General features: G+C 38.6%; 1 protein-coding gene across 3 annotated transcripts in view; it reads right to left on the bottom strand.

Annotated features, from left to right (window-relative positions):
- The window catches only part of Nebl (nebulette), a 356,567-nt gene that overhangs the window by 117,856 nt on the left and 216,560 nt on the right, over nt 1-22,151 (bottom strand). The window contains exon 5 of one of the 3 annotated variants that reach the window (XM_040755446.1): nt 16,870-16,975. The exons of the other annotated variants lie outside the window; for them this stretch is intronic. Within the exon in view, the coding sequence (XP_040611380.1) occupies nt 16,870-16,973 (104 nt within the window). The 5' untranslated portion in view covers nt 16,974-16,975. The remainder of the gene's footprint in view (nt 1-16,869; nt 16,976-22,151) is intronic. 3 annotated transcript variants of the gene reach the window in all.

Below are 22,151 nucleotides of genomic sequence, written 5' to 3'. Positions count from 1 at the left end.
CTGGAAGATTCTAGAAATCTACACAGCTATAACACTCAAGATAGCATGGCCTAAAGCCTGTTATCTCAAAAATTTCTCAACTTGGTCTAAATAAAGCTTTCTCTGGAATGTCAGACATGGCTCTGTTTCCACAGAGAGAATCTGCACCATACAAAATAATTTCATTAACTTAAATTAAATGTTTTATGAGATTTTAACATAGTTCTCACATCCCCCAAAACTACTCACTTTGTATTAGATGATTAGAGGCTAATAATTTATTACAAAAATCCCTTTGAACCACTTCAAAGAATATATTCTAAGTTAATTATGACTGTTAATCTCAAATTAGGGAATAGTGTATCGCATTAATTGTAAACATCATTAAACATGTGAAGTTGAAGTTAATATATGTTGATATTTTATTTAAGACTTGTAGAAGCACCACTGCTTCAAAAATAACCATCCTCTGCATTTTTCTCACTAGTCATTTTTTTTTATAATTTCACTGTATTCCACACTTGGAAAATTAAGAAATTAAGTGATCATATTTGTCATGTGACATATCTCACTAGTTCTTAAATTAAGAAAATACTTCTCATAGAATATCCTTTGTTGTCAAGTTAAGCAATTCTAAGAATCTATCACTCCAGATGTGTTAATACAGCTGTTTAAATTTTAGGATAAATTTCCTTTTTACAAAATTATAGCATATCAGTGGTCAGAATTAGAAAAACACCCTATGGTGACTAATTAAATTAATTATGTAAAATACATCTGTATCCAAAAGAATACATCATTCCAAATAGCCACATATGATACATACTTGATATCATATCTACTTGAAACTATTATAATTTTTTCAAATAAAAAACACTGAAGTTAACCATCCCTAATGTCTATATATCCCACTGAATGTCTATTGATGTCAAATAGTCATGCTGAAGCTATGGAGCTTCACTTTACACTTTACACTTCAACTATGGAATGTTTATTTATGTACTTATCCTTATCAATTTAAAAAAATATCTCAGTCTTACCTAAACTGAAAATTCTAATGAGTAAGACATTCTGTCTGTATAACCATCATAAACAGAATTTTTCAAATTATTTTCCAAAAGACAAAATACATTCCACAAATTAGTTGATAAAAGAAAAAACAATGATCTAAAACAAATCTATTGAAGCAACCTGTAAAAGAATTTCTATGCCTGCCAAGATGAGTGCTAAATGCCACACTGACACATGCAGAGATCTTTGATGACCATCAATCAAACACCCCACCCAGTTTGTTAAACCTCTCATTTCCCAAACATGAATCCAGTCTACCTCATCTCATCCCATCTATTCAGCCTACCACAGTCCCTTAATGACATCTGCTACCTTCTGTGAAATGTGACTGAGGGAGACATTGTTACATCTGACTGCCTTCTACAAGAATTGTTGGCTTCCTCACGAAGCAGTTCTGGATCGAGGTCAAATTAAAGGCATCACGGACACCATTTAACCAGCAAAATGCCAAAAAGAAATTGTCCCCAGAATGCTAAATTGGGAAACCTTAGATTACAGTCATGTCATCCCAGCCTACAGTAAATTTTTTGTACATTAAACTTGTCCTTAAGGAGAAGAATTGTGAACTTTGTTTCCCTCGTGTCTTCTCTCAAAAGACAATTCTGATATTATCTAGACTATCTACTGCACTACCTTCAAGAAGGAAATACTTTCTATGGATGAATAATAGCAAACCTCTAGAAGCATACACACCCACGTGTGTGTGTGTGTGTGTGTGTGTGTGTGTGTGTGTGTGTATTCCAACCAACACTATCTAAGATGCACCTCTTAGTTTCCACTTCAAGTGACATGGCCTACATGAGGCTTGAGCAGTGTCTCTTCTCGTTTTCAGTCATGCTCTGAGTTCTTATTGGCACTAAACTGGGCTGCAAGAAAATAATCAGTCAAACCTTAATGAACAAAAGTTTCAAAAGCACAACCAAAACCACACACAATATGAACACATTTTTTTTCCTTTTGAGAGGTTGGAATCAGAATTTTAAAATTGTAAGGATCCTTAGTAAATCTTTAGGCACTAAGCTTAATCACAAAAGCACGTATTCCCAGCTATTTTTGGCAGATAGGAGCAAAAGAATCACAAGTTCAAAGTCAGCCTGAGCTACAGAGTGAGTTTCAAGCCAGTCTGGAGAATTTAGTGAGACCTTGTCTTAAAATAAACATAAAAAGCAAAAAGATGGCTAAGAACATGCCTGGGTTATTACCAAGCTTGCTTGGTTTCTACAAGTAGGTGGATAGCCTTACACAGCTTGGAACCCAGTGCTAAAAACTAACACAAACTCCCCACTTAGTGTGCTTTCCTTCAGAGAGGACAAACTTAAGGCCAAGAACAATTAACGATCTGCTTCATTTGCAAAATGATGTAATGAGTATTGGGTGGAACACTGGTCTCAAGACCTAACTGAAGCCCTGCTTATTGCATAGTGATGCTGCTGTCGGTTCTATGCCTGATGAAGAAGATACAGTGGTGAATAAAACATACCCTGGAAGGAAATAAAAAAATCAAAGTTTTCTGGGTAAATTCTTTAATGGACTTTCTGGCAAGCCACATATGCCATGACTTTTGACTTAATACATCTTCTTTTCCTTCACATATGAGTTTAATATAAAATTCATGTCACATTTCCTCCAAAAATATTAAGCCCTGATTTTTATCATAGCCAAGCTTTCCTGCCAATAGGGCTAAAATCTGACTTGGGGGAATAAAAAAGTGCTCTTTGTATGGGTAGTGATTATATTTCAAAAAGATCTATACTTTTCCCCCCTTAAAACCTAGTTTAATGTTATATACTAATACACACTTTCACCCTGGGGTACTCCCAAAGGGAATATCTCTGCAGTTGCTAATCCCCTGTCTACTTTTATACTCTTCATTTCACTGTCTACATTTCTACTTTGGTCCTCTCTCCCTGAAGTGATACAGAACGAGACCAACACAAGAGATCACATTCCTCAAGGTGAAACCACGGAATTCCAAATCTGGCTCAACCATGCCTTCTGCAGCAAATCCTTTACTCCTTCCCTGCCTCCTATTTGGCATAAATTAAAATGACACTTTAATGAAAGGGAATCACTTGAACTCCCACCTACTCTGTAAAGGTGCATAGTTACAAGAAAAGCACAATTATACAGGGGTCTTAGCCTTTCAAAGGGTAAAGAAAGGCATTGCGCAGGGTCTGACACTGAACAGATAAGAGCTGATTTGTATAATTATAATTCTGATGTCTCCTGAACTTTTAACAGTTTGATGTTTACGTATGAGTATTGACAAGTAAGTAATGACAATGTGAAGAGATACAGCCCCTGGCCAAGGAAACACATCTGTACCAGCCTACTGAGTCACATGGTGCCTCCTCCCTACCCGGGGTATCCCCAGGGTCACATGCAACAAAGGTCATATTTTCTGACAGATGTTCCATACTTATTCCATTCAGTTCTTTTTTTTCAGAAAGTGTTTTTTCCTTTTCTCCAGCATGGAGACAATTGACTTACATATGATAATTCCTAATAAAGTATTACAATAAATTATGGTTCACTTCTGAGTTGAGATTGAAGACACCTTAAAATATGGTGCCACGGGCTGCAGGATGTTTTAGTGTACAGTCACTTGGGAATCAGCAGAAACTGGAAGAGGTACTTCTTTGAAAACCCTTTGTTTACACCAAGATTGAAAAAGGAAACACAGTTGGCTTCCACCATGTTATTTCATCAACCAAAGAAGAAACCAAATACTCAAAACCTAAACAAACTGTCTGAGTATATTGTCTTTGTGAGTCCATTGGCCTCCCCTAAAACACACTTATTCTTCCCTAAAATTGCCAACCTGACTCACTTCTTTCTCACCTATTAAGGGGTATAATGCTCTATAACTCATTTGACTCTTGGGTTCTCACTGTTGCCCAGTCTTCAACAAAAAGTCTTCGGTTTGAACTATCCGAATATGGCTTTTAGCCAGAAGAGTTAGGCAGGATCAAACAGCCTTATTTCCACACAAAAAGGAGATGTATGTATGCATATACATATAAATACACATGTATGTATCTCTTTCCTAGACTTCTATGTGAAATATAGCAGGAATAATTGTGAAAGACTTTGACACTGACCTTAAAATAATGGGAGTGTCTTATCTAGTGTTTCTTTGTAACTATATGTCCTTTTACTGTCTTTAAGCTATTTTTGTAATTTTGCAAGCTGTTAAAAATTGATAACAATACAAAGGATCCTTATCTACAGAAATGCAAATTATGTCTTAGAGAACACAATTGATTATTGGCTTTGCATCTATTTATAAATTCATTTCAGAATTCCTTATTATTTATGTATCTGTGCTTCCCAAGTCCACTTCTGAACCAGTTGTAACATCTTACTAGTCCCCTCATTTATTAATACATTAAAATATTTGAAATGTGCTTATTTTGTATTTTATTTATAAGAATCACATACTTTTCAAAATGTTACTTAACAGTTATTAATCTTTTATCCTCATTTCTTTAACATGTAGCAAAAAATAAAGAAAAGGGGACTCACTGGAGACAGTGCTCTCAATTATGAAGGGCAGCAATGAAAATGTGTAGCATGTGTTGTAAGCAACCTCTTTCTCTGTTTTATTTTCAAGTTTGACTGTGTTTTACTATTTGCAAGTGTTACATGTATGCATGCATACATGTATATGCATTCACACATACCTCAAACAACAAATACACACTCAAGCAGAGTTAATCCATCCCAGCTGCCAGTTCCCTGCCTGAAAAGCATAAAAGGCTCCAATAAATGCAAAGACTTAATTATTTCTCACATCTGGAAAAACTTGAACATGAGAATGGATTTATTGAAGAAGCTCTTCGTTGGCTGTCAACACTCCATTCAGAGCCAGAAAGAGAGAAAGAGCAGGCTTAATCACTCTCGGCAATTCCTTAACACTCAGAAATAGATGCTCTACCAGTTAATTCATAACACAGATTGTTTACATGATTTCTGAATTTTATGGAAGCACAATAAAGTAAATAATTTCCTAGTAACTTAAGTAAAAGAAACTGTTTTGTAATGCTTGGTGGGGAGGGGGATTGTACATCAAATTGTAAAAATATGATGAAGTCCTCCTATTCAAAGAAACAATGGGATGGCTTTTGGAGTTCTGTAAAGCATTTTGAGACCATCCATTAGAACAATAAGTTATATAAACACATGAAAACTAGATGATGTGGCACTTTCTAGAGAAACTGTAATGCAAATGCAGCAAAGGTTATTTCACAGCATAAATAAATAAATAAATAAATAAATAAATAAATAGCAGATGTATCGCAGAATAGGTGATGAGATAGAGGGAAGGAGGGAAGGCATCCAAAGGGCATTTGTAAAGACCCACAAATGAGAGTTGAAGGGCCCCAGAGGCTAATGACTTGTTGAGTAACAGGAAGGAGAAGAGCAGCCACAGACCTCAGGGGAAAGTACCATGGGGTCAGTGTATGGAAATCACTTATTCTAACACACACACACACACACACTCACACACACACACTTAGGTTAGTGCAAGCCATGAAGTTTTGTTTCTTTGTTTGCTTTATTTTGTTTTCCAAGATAGGGTTTCTCTGTGTAACAGCCCAGGCTGTCCTGAAACTCACTTTGTAGACCAGGCTGGCCTTCAACTCAGAGATTTGCCTGCTTCTGCCTCCCAAGTGCTGGGATTAAAGATGTGCACCAACACTACCATGAATGTTATGTAAATAATAGGTCTTAGTCAATTAACTGTGGAAGCAACAGCTCTTTAGAAACTATATTCTCCTCACATGCCTTGAACTTAACTTTATCCCTTCTTATTATCATTAGTCAAGTGAAACTACCCATTCTATGAAATTTGTAGTATAAATAACTACTTTCAAGATTATTTATCTGTTTATAAGGGATATAAGGGAAAATACCCAAGGAGAATTCATTTGTGTAAGTAGAAATAAAAAAATCTATTAAGAGTGTTCATAAGATAAACTTCACACTTTCATAATTCTATAATTGTTGTAGAAATTCTACAAAAATGAAATGGAAAATTTCATCTACCCTGCTAAAAAGTAATATATTTGTACTTGAACTTTAAGCATCAAGGAGATGAAGTCTTATTTCAATTTCCATGGAGTGATTTCATTTGTAACTTAAAATAGAAGACAATATCAAAAACAAAAACTTGAAGTAATTCCCTCAGAAAAGCACTATAAAAGTAGTGACACTTTAAAATAATTAGTACCATTAAGTAGATACACTGAATACTCAGTACTCCTGAAGACTGAGTTTGTTTACCTCACCTCTGTCTTTCTCTCTTCCCCCCTCCTTCCCTCCCTCATTCTCATGTTAATGTATAAGGAAAAGGTTGATCTTCATGTCCTAGCATCCTGTGGCAGTTATTTTTGTGTGTGTGCATTTTGTAAACCAGGTGCTGCCATAATCTCGTCAATCACTGAACAAAAGTGGCAAATCTACCCTTGTCCTAATTTAGACACACCACACTGAATTGTTTAAAGGGTACATTTAACTAATGGCAGCCATATTGGTTAATGTGGTGACTAGACATTCTTAGTCATTTTAAATCTGGAAAAATACATTTAAGATTAGCCTTCTTAATAATTTCAACATTCTAAAAGGGAAGCAATAAAATATCCAATTTATTTTAGTTTCTAGAACTATCCAAATCAGAGTCCTTTGCATAGAAATGTATTTTTATCAAATGTTCAAATTTTCATTATAATAAGCTAATTTTTAAATTTAATTAAGCTCAGCAAAGGCACAGTTGCATAATTTTTATTCTTGGCGAAAATGGTATTTAAAATATCAGAAATTTTCATGATATTCTCTCTTTAATTCTCTATCTATATAACAAAAATTTTCTATAGTCAAATACCTTTCCTCCACTGATACTCCCATTTTTGATTCATAAATCTAATTTTAAAACACACAAGCAACTTATTTATCAGATAATAAACAGCTAGATAAAACTTTTAAAGCCGCATTGTAAAGCAAAGTCACCCCAAAATGAAAGACTTTGAGAGGTGTTGATCGCCATTTAAAGAACAGAAGTATTTCACAGAAATGAGACCTTCCTTTAAAAAACTAAATTTTCAAATACTTGACAAAAAGATCTTGAACCATGAGCATCATTGTTTCACAAGACACCCAACTTTTCTCAATGGAGCCATCCAAATGGATACTTGAAAACTGCTAGAATCATGAATAATACAAAATCAATGAAGAATGTTGTGTCTAAAAATAGCATCATAGAACATTGCACTCAAGATCTTGCATTCATTTGTGTTAGCCCTCATCCCAGCTCTGCTGGTTCTTGGGAGGAGATGAATTCTACATAAAAAGGGAAGTAGGTAGTGGAGAGTTCTTAGGCACCCTCTTCCCTCTCAGTGTATATAAAATTCCATTTAATCCTCCCAGCATTCATTTCACAGATGATGACACTGGAACCTGCAGTGGTAATTCACCCAAATTCTCATAATAAAAGATGCAAACCCAGGTCTTAACTGCTTCAATGTGTATAAAACCCACTAGACCAGACAGCAGTGAACACTCAGAGACTTTTATTTCTTTCTGGTAGTGACAGTATTATTTTCTATCATCTTTTCTAATTTCCAACTTCAAAGAATTGCCATTATTGAGGGTTACTTTAAGGAGAGTACTCTTTCTGGTATGGAGACAATTTGGTCCCTGTGATCTCTAAGCACAAGACTAAGAATCAGGAGCGATGGCAAAAGTAGGCAACCATTATCAAGAACCTTGATCTGGCAAGAGCCTAATTTGAGAAACGTTCATGCTTAATGATAAATATATTTCTAAACAGTGTGTGTTTAGTATTCATCTCTCCTGGGGTTTAATTTTTTTCAATAACAAAATACATGTTTAATTTTTTAAAGTTCAGTTCATTAGTATAATGACAGGCTAGGGCTAAGCTGTGCATGCCAAGCTGACAACCACACGTCACAATAATTCATAACAAAAGCCAATATCTAACATCACATGAACCAAGAATTGCCAGTCAACCAGAAGCTATTCTCCTAAAGTTCATGTTTTGTGTTCTGTGGTTTTTGTTTTTCCTTGCAGTACTGGGGGGATCCACAGACCTTAGGGCCCTACATATGCTAAGCAAGCACCGACCACTGAGCTGCATTCAGAGCCCTTTTTAAACAGTTTTTTTTTTTTTTGGTTTTACGAGACAGGGTTTCTCTGTATTGTTTTTGAGGCTGTCGGTCCAGCCTGGCCTCGAACTCACAGAGATCTACCTGCCTCTGTCTCCCGAGTGCTGGGATTAAAGGCATGCATCACTACCGCCCCGGGCCTTGAATAGTTTATTTTGAGAAGGGCCTCACACAGTTACACAGACTGACCTTAAACTTGCTAGTGGCCTCAAACTTGTGACTCTCTTGCCTAAAGCTAGGCATGATTAGTTAGGGTTACAAATATGACAGGGTTACAGATGTGAGCCAGGACAGTTGGCTCCATCTTCTAGATTTGGCAATGGGCGTTTTAAGGTATACAGTCACAGCTTGCTCCCATGGCCTTCCTAAATCCTTTATATTCAGCTCATGCACTACTCATAAATACTAGAAAATGCATACTCTCAGGAATAAAACCCCAAAGGAGCCTCAAGCCAGGATCTCCTATATAACTATATATATTCCTTCAGTATACATACCTATGGTATGTATTCAACACTATGAACTCATATGAATGAAAGATATTTTTAAAGACTCCCTTTGTATTGTGACTGTAAATTAAATTCTAAGGTTAAATTAAATTCTCAGGTTTGTACATGGCACAGTTGTTCATACCTATAATCATAGATCTGGATAGGCAGAGGCAAGAGGACTGTGAGTTTGATGCTACCTGGGCTATTTAATGAGACTCTGTCTCAAAACATCAAATCAAAACCAAACCAAACCAAATGAACAGCAAAAACAAAAACCATGAAATAGACATGCATTGAATAGCTAATGAAGTAAAAACATTTATAAAGCCCATTTCCAGAAGTAGGTATGTTGGATCTGTAATCCCATTCATCTGTAATCCCAGAAACTGGAAAGGAGAGGCAGGAGGACAGAAGTTCAATGTCATCCCAGCTACATAGTGAATTGAGGCCTGCCAGGGCTACAAGAAAACTATCTCAAAAGAAACACACACACACACACACACACACACACACACACACACACCAAAATATTTGAGCTGGTGTGGAAACACAACTACAAAGACCTTCTCAGAGTCTAGCTTTAAAGCAGTAGCCTGAACTCAAGCACGTGAAAATTATAAGTGGATAACACTCCACATGTATGTAACAGACAGAAGTATCCCCAAGCATGAGAATGACCACGGATGGAAGTATGCTGGTGTCATACCTCTGTATTCCAAATCAAAACAAGCATAATCAATGGGAGATTAAGTTCCAGTAGAGCCGAAAGCTCTGCTTTAAAAAACTTTTAAGTGTTTATCTCCACAGAGATCTAATGGGGAGTTCCAGCTCAATTTTCATAAAAAATTACTGTCCAGGGCTTTAAAGAGCTGATGTTTATCATAGCATTCAATCTGTTGCAAAAATTCCTGGCACTTTGAGCCAATATAAGAATATAAAGTTTTCATGTCTCCAAAAATGGGGAAACTGTTATCTTATTAAGCATTAATGTTGCCTCCCAATTTAATTAACATTGTCTCTCAAGGCTAGCATAATAATAACTTTATTATCCTTCAAGTGGCATTTTAGCTAAATGATTTATATTAATGCAATTGTGAAAACCAAAAATTACTTTATAAAAATAAATGAGATGGCCCACACAACTATCTTTTATGTGAGTTCTGTTTGATGTTTTCTGTGGTATTATTGTTCTACAAAGGAATGTTTAGAATGCCGATTTAAAATAACAAATCAATGACATTTATAGGTCTAAAATAAAAAAGATATATTGGTGATGTGTATATTATGTTTAACATTTGATTCAAAATACCAATTTTTAAACTATGTAGTATAAATCTATTATGTCAAATAACTGCAAGAAATATAAAAAGTCAATGAAACTGAACCCTCCATTCAAGTCTTTATAATGTAATGACTTCTTCATATTCTCAGTTGGAATTGTTCTAACTGCCATACAGTGAGAAAGTATAAAGATGTCATCTCAGCACAGAGTGCTGTGAGGACTCAGAGAATGGAGGGAAAACTCTAACATTTCATACACACATTATAATGATGGCTTAGCTTTTCTAAAGAGAAAAAAGAGCTCAGAGGACACTGTACAGACACAGACAATGACGCCACACTCTGTGGCCCCATAAGGAGCAAGTTCAACATGACATGGGGAAGATGTAGGTGGAAAGAACTCTTGAAAGCAGACAAGATGGCTTCAATGTCAATCAGTCATTTTTTATTAATCAATCCATCATGGCATTTTAATCAGGGAGCGGCATCCAAGTTCAGTGCTGAAAAAATTAATATAGCACTGGGGTAGGGAGGATGTATTGAAGTAGGAGGAAAGAAAATCAGCGGGCCCCTGACAAATAGTGCAGGAAACGGATTGAGACCTAAGCCAGAGGCGTTGAAGCTGCTAAACATAAAGATCTGAGATACTTTAAGGATATATGAGACAAGGTGTAAAGAATGACAGGAGGAAGGTAAGGCTGAGGCACTGAGAGTTGATCTCAATAGCAGGGGAAATGGGCCCAAGCACAGGTATGATGAGGCTGGGATGAATTTACGTGGAATGCTAGTCACCAGTCAGACATGCAAAAAGGAAGCATGGAAGGGGCTGGGAGAGCCACTGCCAAGTCTTCAAGTAGGCACACACAACCATTTTCGGTAGCATTTCCTCAAGAACAGCAAACCATTCTTAAAAGGAAACTCAGACCCCTCACACAGATAAGAAAAGGAACAGTCCCAAAACAACATCCCTCCAGAGTCAAGCAAATCCTCTGTCTCCTCAGTTTTTGCTGATATCCCAAACTAAGCTTTCCTTAAAAGTATTTATTGAGAGATAATTATATAAATTATTAACCTGGTAAATAAAAAGGCATATTTTGTGCACAAAGAGCTTTTGAAACCTTTCACATATTCCTGACTGGTTATAAAAATGATAAATGTTCATAATTTATCAGGAATAGTAAAAAATATATGGAAGACAAGTATCAAAAATGGTTCTTAGGGACTGCTGAACTTTGTCAAATGCTTTTCCAGGGTCAGGTGGTTTATTTTATGAGTTTTTGATTGCTATCAGTAGTCCACCAACTTATTGTATTAAAGGCTTCCTTGTGTCAAACCACCCTTGCATTCTTGCATTAAAGGCTGATTGCATAAGGTAAGTTTTTCCTTGAATTAACCTGGATGCAAGGGTGTTTCAACACAAACAGATCAATAAATGTAACATGTCACACTAGATGACCTGAGAAAGGATGACAAAAAGGGCCTTTCATAAAGTACAGCATCTCTTCATGAAGAAAGTCCTTGAAAAGCTAGAATTAGAGGAGATGTACCTCAACATAACAAAGGCTATGGAGGACAAACCCACAGCACAGGGCTCCTCTAAAAGTAAAAACAATCCAGCTGTGACACTTTGGCTGTAAAAAGGGAATAATATGCATAAAATAAAGATATTTAACCTTGATAATGATAAGAGGAATGCACATTAAACATAAGGTCCTGTTTTGCAACTTTGGAAATAGCGTAAGTTCTAAAACTTTGAAGATATACTCTTATCATGAGCCTAGAGGAACAGGCTATAAAAAGAATGAAACTATGTTATTTCCTAGAAAATAGATACAGCAAGAAATCTTTTTTTACATAAAAGGAATGATTTTATTATACAAAATGTATCCATAATTTATTAAGCCATTAGCCATATTGGAACTTATACTCTCCCCTTTTGGAGGTAGCTTGATATTTACAAAGAGTTTGTTTCTACTTGGAATATCCTTTTCAACATAAACAAGCTCTAGGAATTATTTATTTTGGGGGTTTTTAATTTAAATTAGAAACAATTTTCTTCATATGTCAATCCCAGCTTCTCTCTCCCTCTCCTCCTCCCCCGCCCCCCTCCCACCAGGCCTCCAAGGCCCCCCCAGCCCTCCACTCCATTCCCCAGGGAGGGTGAGGCCCTCCCTGGGGGATCTCCAGAGTCTGTCATTTCATTCGGGGCAGGACCTAGGCCCTACCCCAAAAGTCCAGGCTGAGAGAACATCCCTCATTGTGGAATGGGCACCCAAAGCCCATTTGTATGCCAGGGATAAATACTGATCTACTACCTAAGGCCCCATAGATTCCCTAGGCCTTCTTATTGACACCCATATTCAGGGAGTCTGGGTCACTCCCATGATGGCCTCCCAGCCATCAGTCTGAGGTCCAAGAGCCAACAGGAAATCTTATAATGTGAAATAAGCCAGATGCAGAAAGACAAATTCTCTCATTTGTGGGCCCTCTAATTCTTTATAGACATAAAAGCATACATATACTTTATACACACACACACACACACTCACACACGAGATATGAATAACATTGGAGCAAAATGGAGACCAGAGAAGAGAGGAGATAAAGGAGAGGAGAAAAGAAGAAGAGGATGAACACAGGGAACAAGGAAGTTTGGACATGATCAAAGCACATGGTACATTTGAAAGGAATCATCTACATCAAACCCAATACTGTGTATTATGAAAGCATGCCAGTGAAAGGGAAAATCCAAATTTTTAAAAAGTAAATGTTGACAAAACACTGTCCTTTTCTAAACGCTCTCCACTAGTTCTCTGCAGGAAAAAGTCCATAGCAGCAGCAAAGATTCCATGCTTCCTCATATGCCTACTGATATCACACGATAGTAAATGGACTGTGCATGGTGTAGGGAGGTGGGAAGTTGAAGATATTCAAGGAGCAAGTATTTTATTTACTTCAGGCTGCACATAGATCTCCACACCAGTCACTCATCCCTACCCACCAGGCATCCCATTAGTAACATGGACTCTAGCACAGTGTGGACTGGAAAAGCTTGGTGGAAAAGGAGGTAGCATGCAAATTTTGATATAAAATTAATGACTGTTTCTCTCTTACACTGACCTCCTCTAAACTGTTCAATTTTATTTCATTTTCCAGGTGTTTTCTTGGAGAGAAGCAAATATCCTATTAATATCTGAGGGTCAGATATTTGTAACTTCTTAAGATCTAATAGGAGTAACTTAACTAGGCTAAAAGAAAGACATCATTTGAATCAAATTAACATGATAAAATAGTGATATGATAGCAAGATCCAAACTAACATATGCAGGACACAGCATCATGGTTAAAACAGACGCTGGAGTAAACACAGGAATTGAATCCGAACACATCATTCATCCACTCTGCAGGGCTGGATAAAGCTACTGAATTTCTCAAAGGCAAGTATTCTTCATTGAGAGCATTGCAGTCATGAAGACAGCATCCTTAGACGGGCTTGATGGCAATACAATAATATACTTGAAGAGCACTCAAATCAGTGCTTCTAAGTAAGTGCTTAAGAAATATTCTTTCACTTAACATGATCATAATAAAGCAACAGATCATGCGAGGAAAAATCCTGATCTCATGTGCTACCATACCAATAATCTCAGCACTCAAGAACTGTAGTAGCTGAGGTAGGAAAACCAAGAGTCAGAGGTCAGCCTTACTACACTGCAAAACCCTATCTCAAGCGTGGGGGCAGGGTGTAGCAAAGGAAATGGGGAGGCAGGAGGAAGGAAGAGCAAAGACAGGAAAGGGGGATTCTGGAGATACGAAACAAAAGCAACCTATTTCTGGTGTTAAATCACAAAACTAGCTTCTGTTCTCCCTTCATAACTGTGACCCAGTTCAAACGTTTTAAGACTTAGTTCTAAAAGTCAGATTCTGTTACGATACAAAATAAGTTAAATTATGTATCATCCTATGCTAGTCAAAGCTAACAAAGTATGTACAGTAAGAGAAATTACACAATCTGGGCCAGGTCCTTGCTGGGACCCTGCCTGGTTCCTGCTGTTTTCTGAGAATAATCATAGCATCTAGAGAAAATCATGCAACACAAGTAAGAACATGGGTTCTGGTCCCACTGCTAACTCACTGGGTGATCTCAGACCAGTTTGTACAACTTCACTGAGCCCTTTTTCCTTCGTTGTACAATGGACTAAAGATAGCCTGCTCATATGAGATCTCTAAAATGTCCACTTAAACAGGACACTCCTGTAATTGTGGCAATCAGACCATTACTTCTATGATTCAAACAGCTCTGTTACCCATGGCAGCATCTCTGTGACACTGAAGCATTCTCAGAATGGATGGAAAGTCAGAAATAGGCTGGAGTGAGAACGCTGAAGCATGTGGGGGAGCAGGCAGATTGCCTGATATATAATTATGGGCCACTAAAGGGAAAGGAATTAACGGAATGGACTTCTTCATGCCCCATACCAAATGGATCTAAACGCAAAATACAAAACCATGGAAGAAAACACAGGGGAATTCACTTATGACTTAAGAGTAAGAAAGTATTCCCAGCTCAAAACCAAAGCCAAGGAGGGAACTAAACACCATCTCGATGTGGACAAAAGCTGAAGAGCCCCAGGAATGAACTTTTCAAATGTGATCCGACCTTTTCAATCATAAGCGCAATGAAAATTGAAGTACAAGCTCTCATTTTGCACCTTTTGAAATAGCATAAATTCCCAAACTTTGATGACATACTATGTTACTGAGACTGTGGAGGAACAGGCTATGTCATATATTGCTGTTAGGAACACAAACAGCTCCACTCAATGAGGGGGGGGTGGACTTGGCAATATCTACCAAAATTGCATATGCATTTGCTTTTTAACCCATCAGTCTCTCTCATAAAAACCAACCCCCAAGGGTATCATACTGGCAAAACATGGGATGATAAATGTACATTATTATTCATTGCAACACTAGTAATAGCAAGAGACTGGAAATGGCCCAAATGCCCATCAGCAAGGGACTGGTTGGAGAAACTGCAGTCTAGCCACATAATGAAGCTGTCAAAGGCACAAGGCAGACAGCACCGTGCCTCAGGAGTGCTCTCCATGATCAGCAGGAACCCGGAGAGGCAACTTCAGAAGACCGCATCTTCCACCAGTCACACAGCACAAGGGGAACACATGCTGTATAAACACAGGCCTACGCATCAGAAACAACAAAAAAAAGGCAGATGAACCAAAGACAAAAGAGATGAAAAAACAAAACAGTTTCCAAGAAGGGAGCAGACTAGGAACAAAGAAATACAGGCAAAACCTGTATCTCTCCCAGGGTAGTTCATGTCAGAGTTTTGACTCTGGGAATCATGCAAAACATTTTGTGGATTAAGCAATGTACATAACACGCAAATAAAATAACATTAAAGCAACACCTAAATTAGTGGAAGCAATTATCCTTAGAAGTAACACTTCCCAGCATCTGGTGTCTTGCATTCAGTGTCTGGAACATTGATAGGGCTTTTTCAAAATACTGCATTTTCCCTTCGAAAATAACATGAATGTACTGTTCACTTGTGTGTCTAGAAGGAATGGCATCCTGCTAGCAATGGTTTCTAATCTAAATGATAGAAAGACCTTATCTGAGACAGGGTCTCACTGTGGAGCTAAGGCTAACCTCAAATAACAATCTTGCCAATTGCTGGAATTTTAGGTGCACCATGGCCAGAAAACTATTTTTTCCAGTTGAAGGTAAATTTAGAAAAAACAAGGAAAACACACACACCACACACACACACACACACACACACAGAGAGAGAGAGAGAGAGAGAGAGAGAGAGAGAGAGAGAGAGAGAGAGAGAGAGAGAGAGAGAGAGAGAGAGGAATGAACCTACTGATTCTCTATTTGCCTCCAGTCCAGGTCCCAATCTTCTTCAACCACCTTGCTCCTTGTCCCAGGAGACTCCCTAAACACTATACTAGCATCATTCAGCTTCTCTGAAGTCTAGCCCACAGAGGCAGGAACAGGAGGTGAGGAAAAGGACAGGACAGACACATTTCTTCGCCATGCTCAATCGGTTTTACTGACTGTCCTGTGGTAGCCGAACCCTCACAGGAGTGACTGCTCTGGATAGCCCCTTCTCCATGTATCCAGTCCTGAACACAGTTCAGTCACACAGAGCTCATGCTGTGGAATCACTGGGCCCCTAACCACTGGCACAACTCTGTGAATATCTGACACTTCCCCTCAGGTGAGCCTGCTCAGCTTCCAGCTGTACTCTGACCAATATGGGAGTACACACACCCATGCATTATGTTTGCACACCAAAACACACATACCTACATCAATGTGCACAGACAAACACACACCAGCTTACACACAGACATGTGGACATGCACAAACATACGCACACACACCTATACATATATACCCACATAGACACAAATTCCCATTTTTATATTCATATAACTACATGTAAACATAACACATAAAAATATACAAGGCTACATAAAAATACACATGAACATGGTGGGGAGGCGGTGAGACTCCAACCAAATCTGACTAAAATCTAACACAAAGTTAAACCTTGCCCCCAAAATAAAGTGGGCCATAGTTCCTTTAGTAGGTTCCCAAAATTGTTATGACTCTAAATTTTATGGCTACAAATCAAATGTCTAGACATAGTGAGAGACCAAACCCACAAAGAAGTCACAGGGTCAGGAGACAGAAAGCACGTATCTGAAGGCCAGCATCCTGGATAGGGTTCCCCCTCCACAAGAGGAAGGTGGGACTTGAGTTATGCAAGTCCTTATATCTCAAGACACCCTGTGCCAACCAGCAAGATGGCTCAGTGAGTAAATACTTACCACCAAGCTTGATGGCATGAGTTTGATCCCCAGAACCCACATGGCCGAAGGAGAGAATGACCCCTGCAAGCTGCCACCTCATCTTCACAGGCATGTGCATGCATACCTACATAGAGAAAAAAAGGAATAAGTGTATGAGGACAAAAAGACCCACCAGGCTCCCTGTGCCCTAATGGCCCCACCATTCTCAGACAACGGATGTGAGGCTCCCGATACAGTAAGTGCCTCAGCAGCATTAAAAGCAGGAGAGGGCCATTCTATTTAAGAAGGATGTGTACAGGCATACACCATAAATTCATACAGTGTTACTTTTCTCCATGACCCCTTCCACACCAAAAAGCAAATTCATCTACTTAAGAGCACTCAAGACAGAAATGAACCTTGACAGAAAAATCTAGTCTATTCCTTCTAATCAGCAGGGCTGCACCAACACCATTGTGGACAGATAGGTATTTGTTCTATTTTTAAAGACCTCTAAGGAAGGAGATTCTACAGACTCACTTGGCAGCTGACATGCCAATATGTTGTAGGGCAACATATGACTCCACGGAGGGGTGAGCTTTCAGAATGCATGATGGCGTGGAGTGTGTGTGTGTGTGTGTGTGTGTGTGTGTGTGTGTGTGTGTGTAACCCTGCCTTGCATTTTGAAAGTTTGAAAATCCTAGCCACCCTGATCATTCCTCTTCCTTGTAGTTATAATTGGCCCCTCCGAAATCAGGTAGCTTAAGTGAGGGGTAGGAGAGGCTTTATGCAGGGAAGAAAGGCAAACAATATTTGATTTTGTGGCAAACAAAATGACAATCCCAAGCCCACAGAAATAGAGCAACTGCGATGGAAGGAAGAGTGGGGGAGGGGGGAAGAGAAGCTTCTTCTGCCCATCACATGGTAGACGCTGGAGAAACACCACACATGTTAAGTCAATGCATGCATTCAGAGAATCTCCTGACTCTTCTCAGATTAATAAGAAATGATTTATCAGGTATGCTTTTTGAAGTGGCCAGAACACAGCTGATTTGAGGGCCAAGCCAGCCAAACCTGTATGCAATATTCTTGCATGTTGACAGGCCATAAGAACCTGATTTTGACTGACACAAATGGACTCTGACTTCATACTAGACCCAAGACCTTCTCCTATCCAGGAACCAAGCAGAAATAAAATGAGAAGACGAATGCTGGATGAACTGCAGCCTAGCTCCTCTCTAAGGCACCAGGATATGTTCACGGGCCATATGAAGGCTGTGTGTAAGCTTACTTGGCCTCCTCATTTGAAAAGTTATTTCTCCATGTGGATCGACCCCTGAATACCCACTAAAACTACAAATCTTAAGCTATTTTTAACTAGGACAATGTTGCTCCCAGGAGAAATTTAGCAATACTTCGAGATATTTTTTATGGAATTCTCATTGGCATTGTGTAGAGACCAGAGACCCTGTCAGCCATCCCATAGCACACGGAACAGTGGCCCCCAGTAAAGAATTATTTGGCCAAAAATGTCACTGATTCCAACACTGAGAAACTCCAGGTGTGAATCCTTTCTAAAATACTTTCTTGGACCATGAAAAAGTTTTTCATGTTAAAATTTTAGCAGAAAAAAACATAAGCATTTGTTTTCTGTCCTCATATTGACTACTAACTCGTAAAATATTCACTAAATGCCAATAGTCCTTTACTAGGCACATTGAATAAAGAAAACACAATGATGCTCCTTGTAAAGACACATAAACCAGTTGTACAAAAAAGTCTGAAATTAGGGATATCTTGTTGAAACAGTAAATCAGAGATCCCATGCTCCCCCAACAACAACAGCAATAAAAACAAAAATACCCAAGCATATAATGAACTTAGTCACTTCTTGGGAGGAAAGGAAGGGTTCAAATCTCTGTATAGCGGGTAGACACATCGAAGTTAGAGGTTAGAATCAGTAGTCTCAGTCACTCTTCATCTTCTGTTTTGAAACAGAATCTCTCACTGAACTGCAGTAGACCAATCCATCTAGAGAAACTGGCTAGTAAACCCCAGCCCCCACACTGGGGTGTCCATTTTTCCAGCTCAAGATTATAGGTATATACTACATTGTCCAGATTTTTACAAGCCCTTGGGAATCTTAACTTAAGTCCTAATATCAAGCCCTTTACTAAGCAAACTGTCTCCCTGGCCCAGTTTTTAGACATTTCTGATTAAATGAGTTAGATTGAGAATACACAGGTCATCCTGGGATAAACAAAAAATCTTTAAGTAAGTTTTTTGTTGTTGTTTTTTATAAGGAATGCGATACATGTGCAATTGAAGGAGAATGAGTGGAGACAATTCAGTGTTGTAATCTTTCTGGAACACTGCAGCATTCCCTCATAGAAGACATAAATGCCAGTTCAGCTCCAGGTCAGCCAAGAAGAGCTAATGCAACTGCAATCCAGCTGATGTCATAAAACTGGAGGTGTGAGAGCCCTGGGCTCTGGTACTTAGAAGAAGGTATGACCGAGAGTTCCTGGATTCTCACTTCTTCCTCTTTTCCCATCTGGCGCCTCCAATCATGTCACCTACTCTAGGGCTACAAATAAGCCTAGAGACATTCTCTCTAGCTCTTGGAAAGAAAAGAAAGAAAGAAAGAGAGAGAGAGAGAGAGAGAGAGAGAGAGAGAGAGAGAGAGAGAGAGAGAGAGAGAGAGAAAGGAAAGAGGAAAGTTTAAACAATGTGCATAAAACTTTAAAATCCTACCCCAGACCTGGTCCCTAGAGTCCTTTTCCAGAGGCAGACAATGTCATTATGTATCCTATGTCTTCTGCAGCTACTCAAACATAAACATACATATATAAGCTTTCATATTACAGACAGAAGTGGGCACATATAACACAGGCTTCTGTCCTTTTACTCATCAATCCCCTTTCTTCCATGCCTCATGTATGTACAGACCATCTATATCAATGTTAGGATGGCATCTCAGAGCACTGTGCAAAGCAAATGCTTATTCTCCTCTCTCACAGTTTCTGGAATCCCTTGTCCTGGAAGCCCTCATCTGGACCAGTTCTCTCCTGTCCACCACTGCACTTCTATACTCTACCTAAAAGCCACTACTTCTGGTGTGGCTCATCTGACTTAATCTCCTTTGGCAGAAAGCAAACTGTTTCATGCTGAGTACCTTGTGAATACTGGCAACACTTTGGAAAGAGACTTTCATGAACTATGTTGAACCTATTACTAGAATTCCAGAGCTAGAAATCTCAGAAGAGATTTCTAAGGTAGAATACAGGCTCTTGAGATGATGGCATTCTGAGTTTGCAGTCAGTCATCTTGGTTATGGGCCCATGCAAGAAAATCCACACCCAGAAAGCACCTTGAACTGATATTTTTAGCAGTTTTTCCTCTCCTGTAGCTAAAAGCCCAATTCTTCAAAAAGTTCTCAGGTTATTCACAATCCTCTTATTGAGCTGGGAGACTGGAAAGAGTGAGCCTGCTATCTCTTCATGGGGTCATTCATAAACAGGCTTTTGTAACACACACCCTTGCCATTCTAAGACCTGCTATTAACAAATTGAGAAAGATCAGAAAAGAACATTTTTGTTTAACTAAACTCTCCATAATGCCTCCTATGAAATCTTATATACCATATGAAAATGCCAGTATCTCTTCATCAGATGCATAAAATGTTGCCTGAGTGTCCACTAGCACCGTCTGCTCCATTACAGGCAGAAATGAACATTCCCCTTCTATCAGGGGCAGGACTGGCATGGGCTTATTCTGAAATTAGAGCCAGTTTGGGAAGAGGACTGAAGAAAATACTAAAATCTTGTGGTAACACAGAGTTCTAGGCACAACTTTGCAAATGAGGAGCATTTGCAATCCTCTAGGAAACTTGACTAATTTTCCTGAAAGGGTTTAAACAAAGTCATGATTTGATTAGAAGAAATTCTATGTCTTTTACAGTCCCTTCCCTCTCCAATTACCCTTCTTTGTTTTTACTTGCTTAAGGTATGTGCCAGCAGATAAAGAGTGTGCCAGATGCTCTGCCTATATACCTGTGTAAAAATGATCCCCAGTTGGTCCCAAGGTACTGCAGTATCACATATTCTATTCTAGGGATTTCTATCACATTCTATTATTAAGAAGCAGATAACTATAGGACTTAGTTAAAAAAAAAAAGAGATCTGAGTCTCATTGGTTGAGCTAACATGGAAGCAGGAGAGCTGGGCAGGTAAATGGGAATAGCATGAGGTCTTGCATTCTCAAAAGCATTATTGCCATTCAAATGAAAAGTAAGGCTAAGTAGGCTCTGCTAACAGTAATCAGGACTGAAGAATGCAGATGGAGAGTAAGCACAGGTCAGCTTCAAGTAGTGACTAAAACAGATATATAACCTATATTTCTGTCCATAAAGTGAAAACTCCCAGTGAACATCTAAATACACAGACAAAAGACACAGAGCCTCTGCTACTGAACAAGCTGACAATGAGTGGTAAGGGTAACTGAGGGGGAAAAGTTACCATTAAATGGGAGTAAAGACGGAAACTGGAAATGATGATGGGCTAAAGGACTCCATAGCTGTTAAGGCATGGAAAAGAGTCAGAAAATTGCTTCAACGTGACTAATGATCACAGCTGGGGTTGAGTAGTAGAAGGGGGCCATGTTTTCTCCCTTGGCAACTGAATGTCTAGTGTAGACACTTAACATGATAAATTAAGAAGAGTAAAGGGAATGGGGTAAGGGTTCAAGTTTCAGATTTGCTGATCTTCAGATACCCATAGGACATGGAAGTTGATTACAAACTTCTAACTTTTCAGAATTTATATTAACTTTAAATTATTTCTGTAAGAGCACATAGGTCTATTCTCCATGGGGATTTTACTGAAAGCCTGACAGTCCTAAAAACAAGAGAGAATATCATCGAACATGGGAAAAGTTCACAGCAACAGATGATGGTAATAGACCCACTACACAAAGAGAGTGAAAACTATCAATTGGAAATAAATAGCACAAACCAGTTGACTGTCCTTTAGTCCCAAGAAAAAGGGGAACCTAACTAAAAGTGATGCATCCATCATTCCACCAAAGCAAAACCAGTATAAGTATGTCAAAGCTGAACCACAAGGGCTGGTGAGATGGTCCAGCCATTGAAGGCTAGACTCACAACCAAGCCATCAACTATCACAAGTCATAAGTTCAACCACATGAGTTAAAAACTCAAGTACATCCATGTAAATGTCCTTCGCTTATGTAAACATAAAATGTCTCCAGAGAGAGAATGGCACAGATGGCTTCAATGTGGTGGCAGAGTCATGGCTCAACCT

The sequence above is a fragment of the Mesocricetus auratus genome, unplaced genomic scaffold (assembly GCF_017639785.1).
Source record: "Mesocricetus auratus isolate SY011 unplaced genomic scaffold, BCM_Maur_2.0 Super-Scaffold_100013, whole genome shotgun sequence".
Lineage (NCBI taxonomy): Eukaryota > Metazoa > Chordata > Mammalia > Rodentia > Cricetidae > Mesocricetus > Mesocricetus auratus.
The sequence above is the reverse complement of the archived record's forward strand: the minus strand, read 5'-3'. Positions and strand labels throughout refer to the sequence as shown.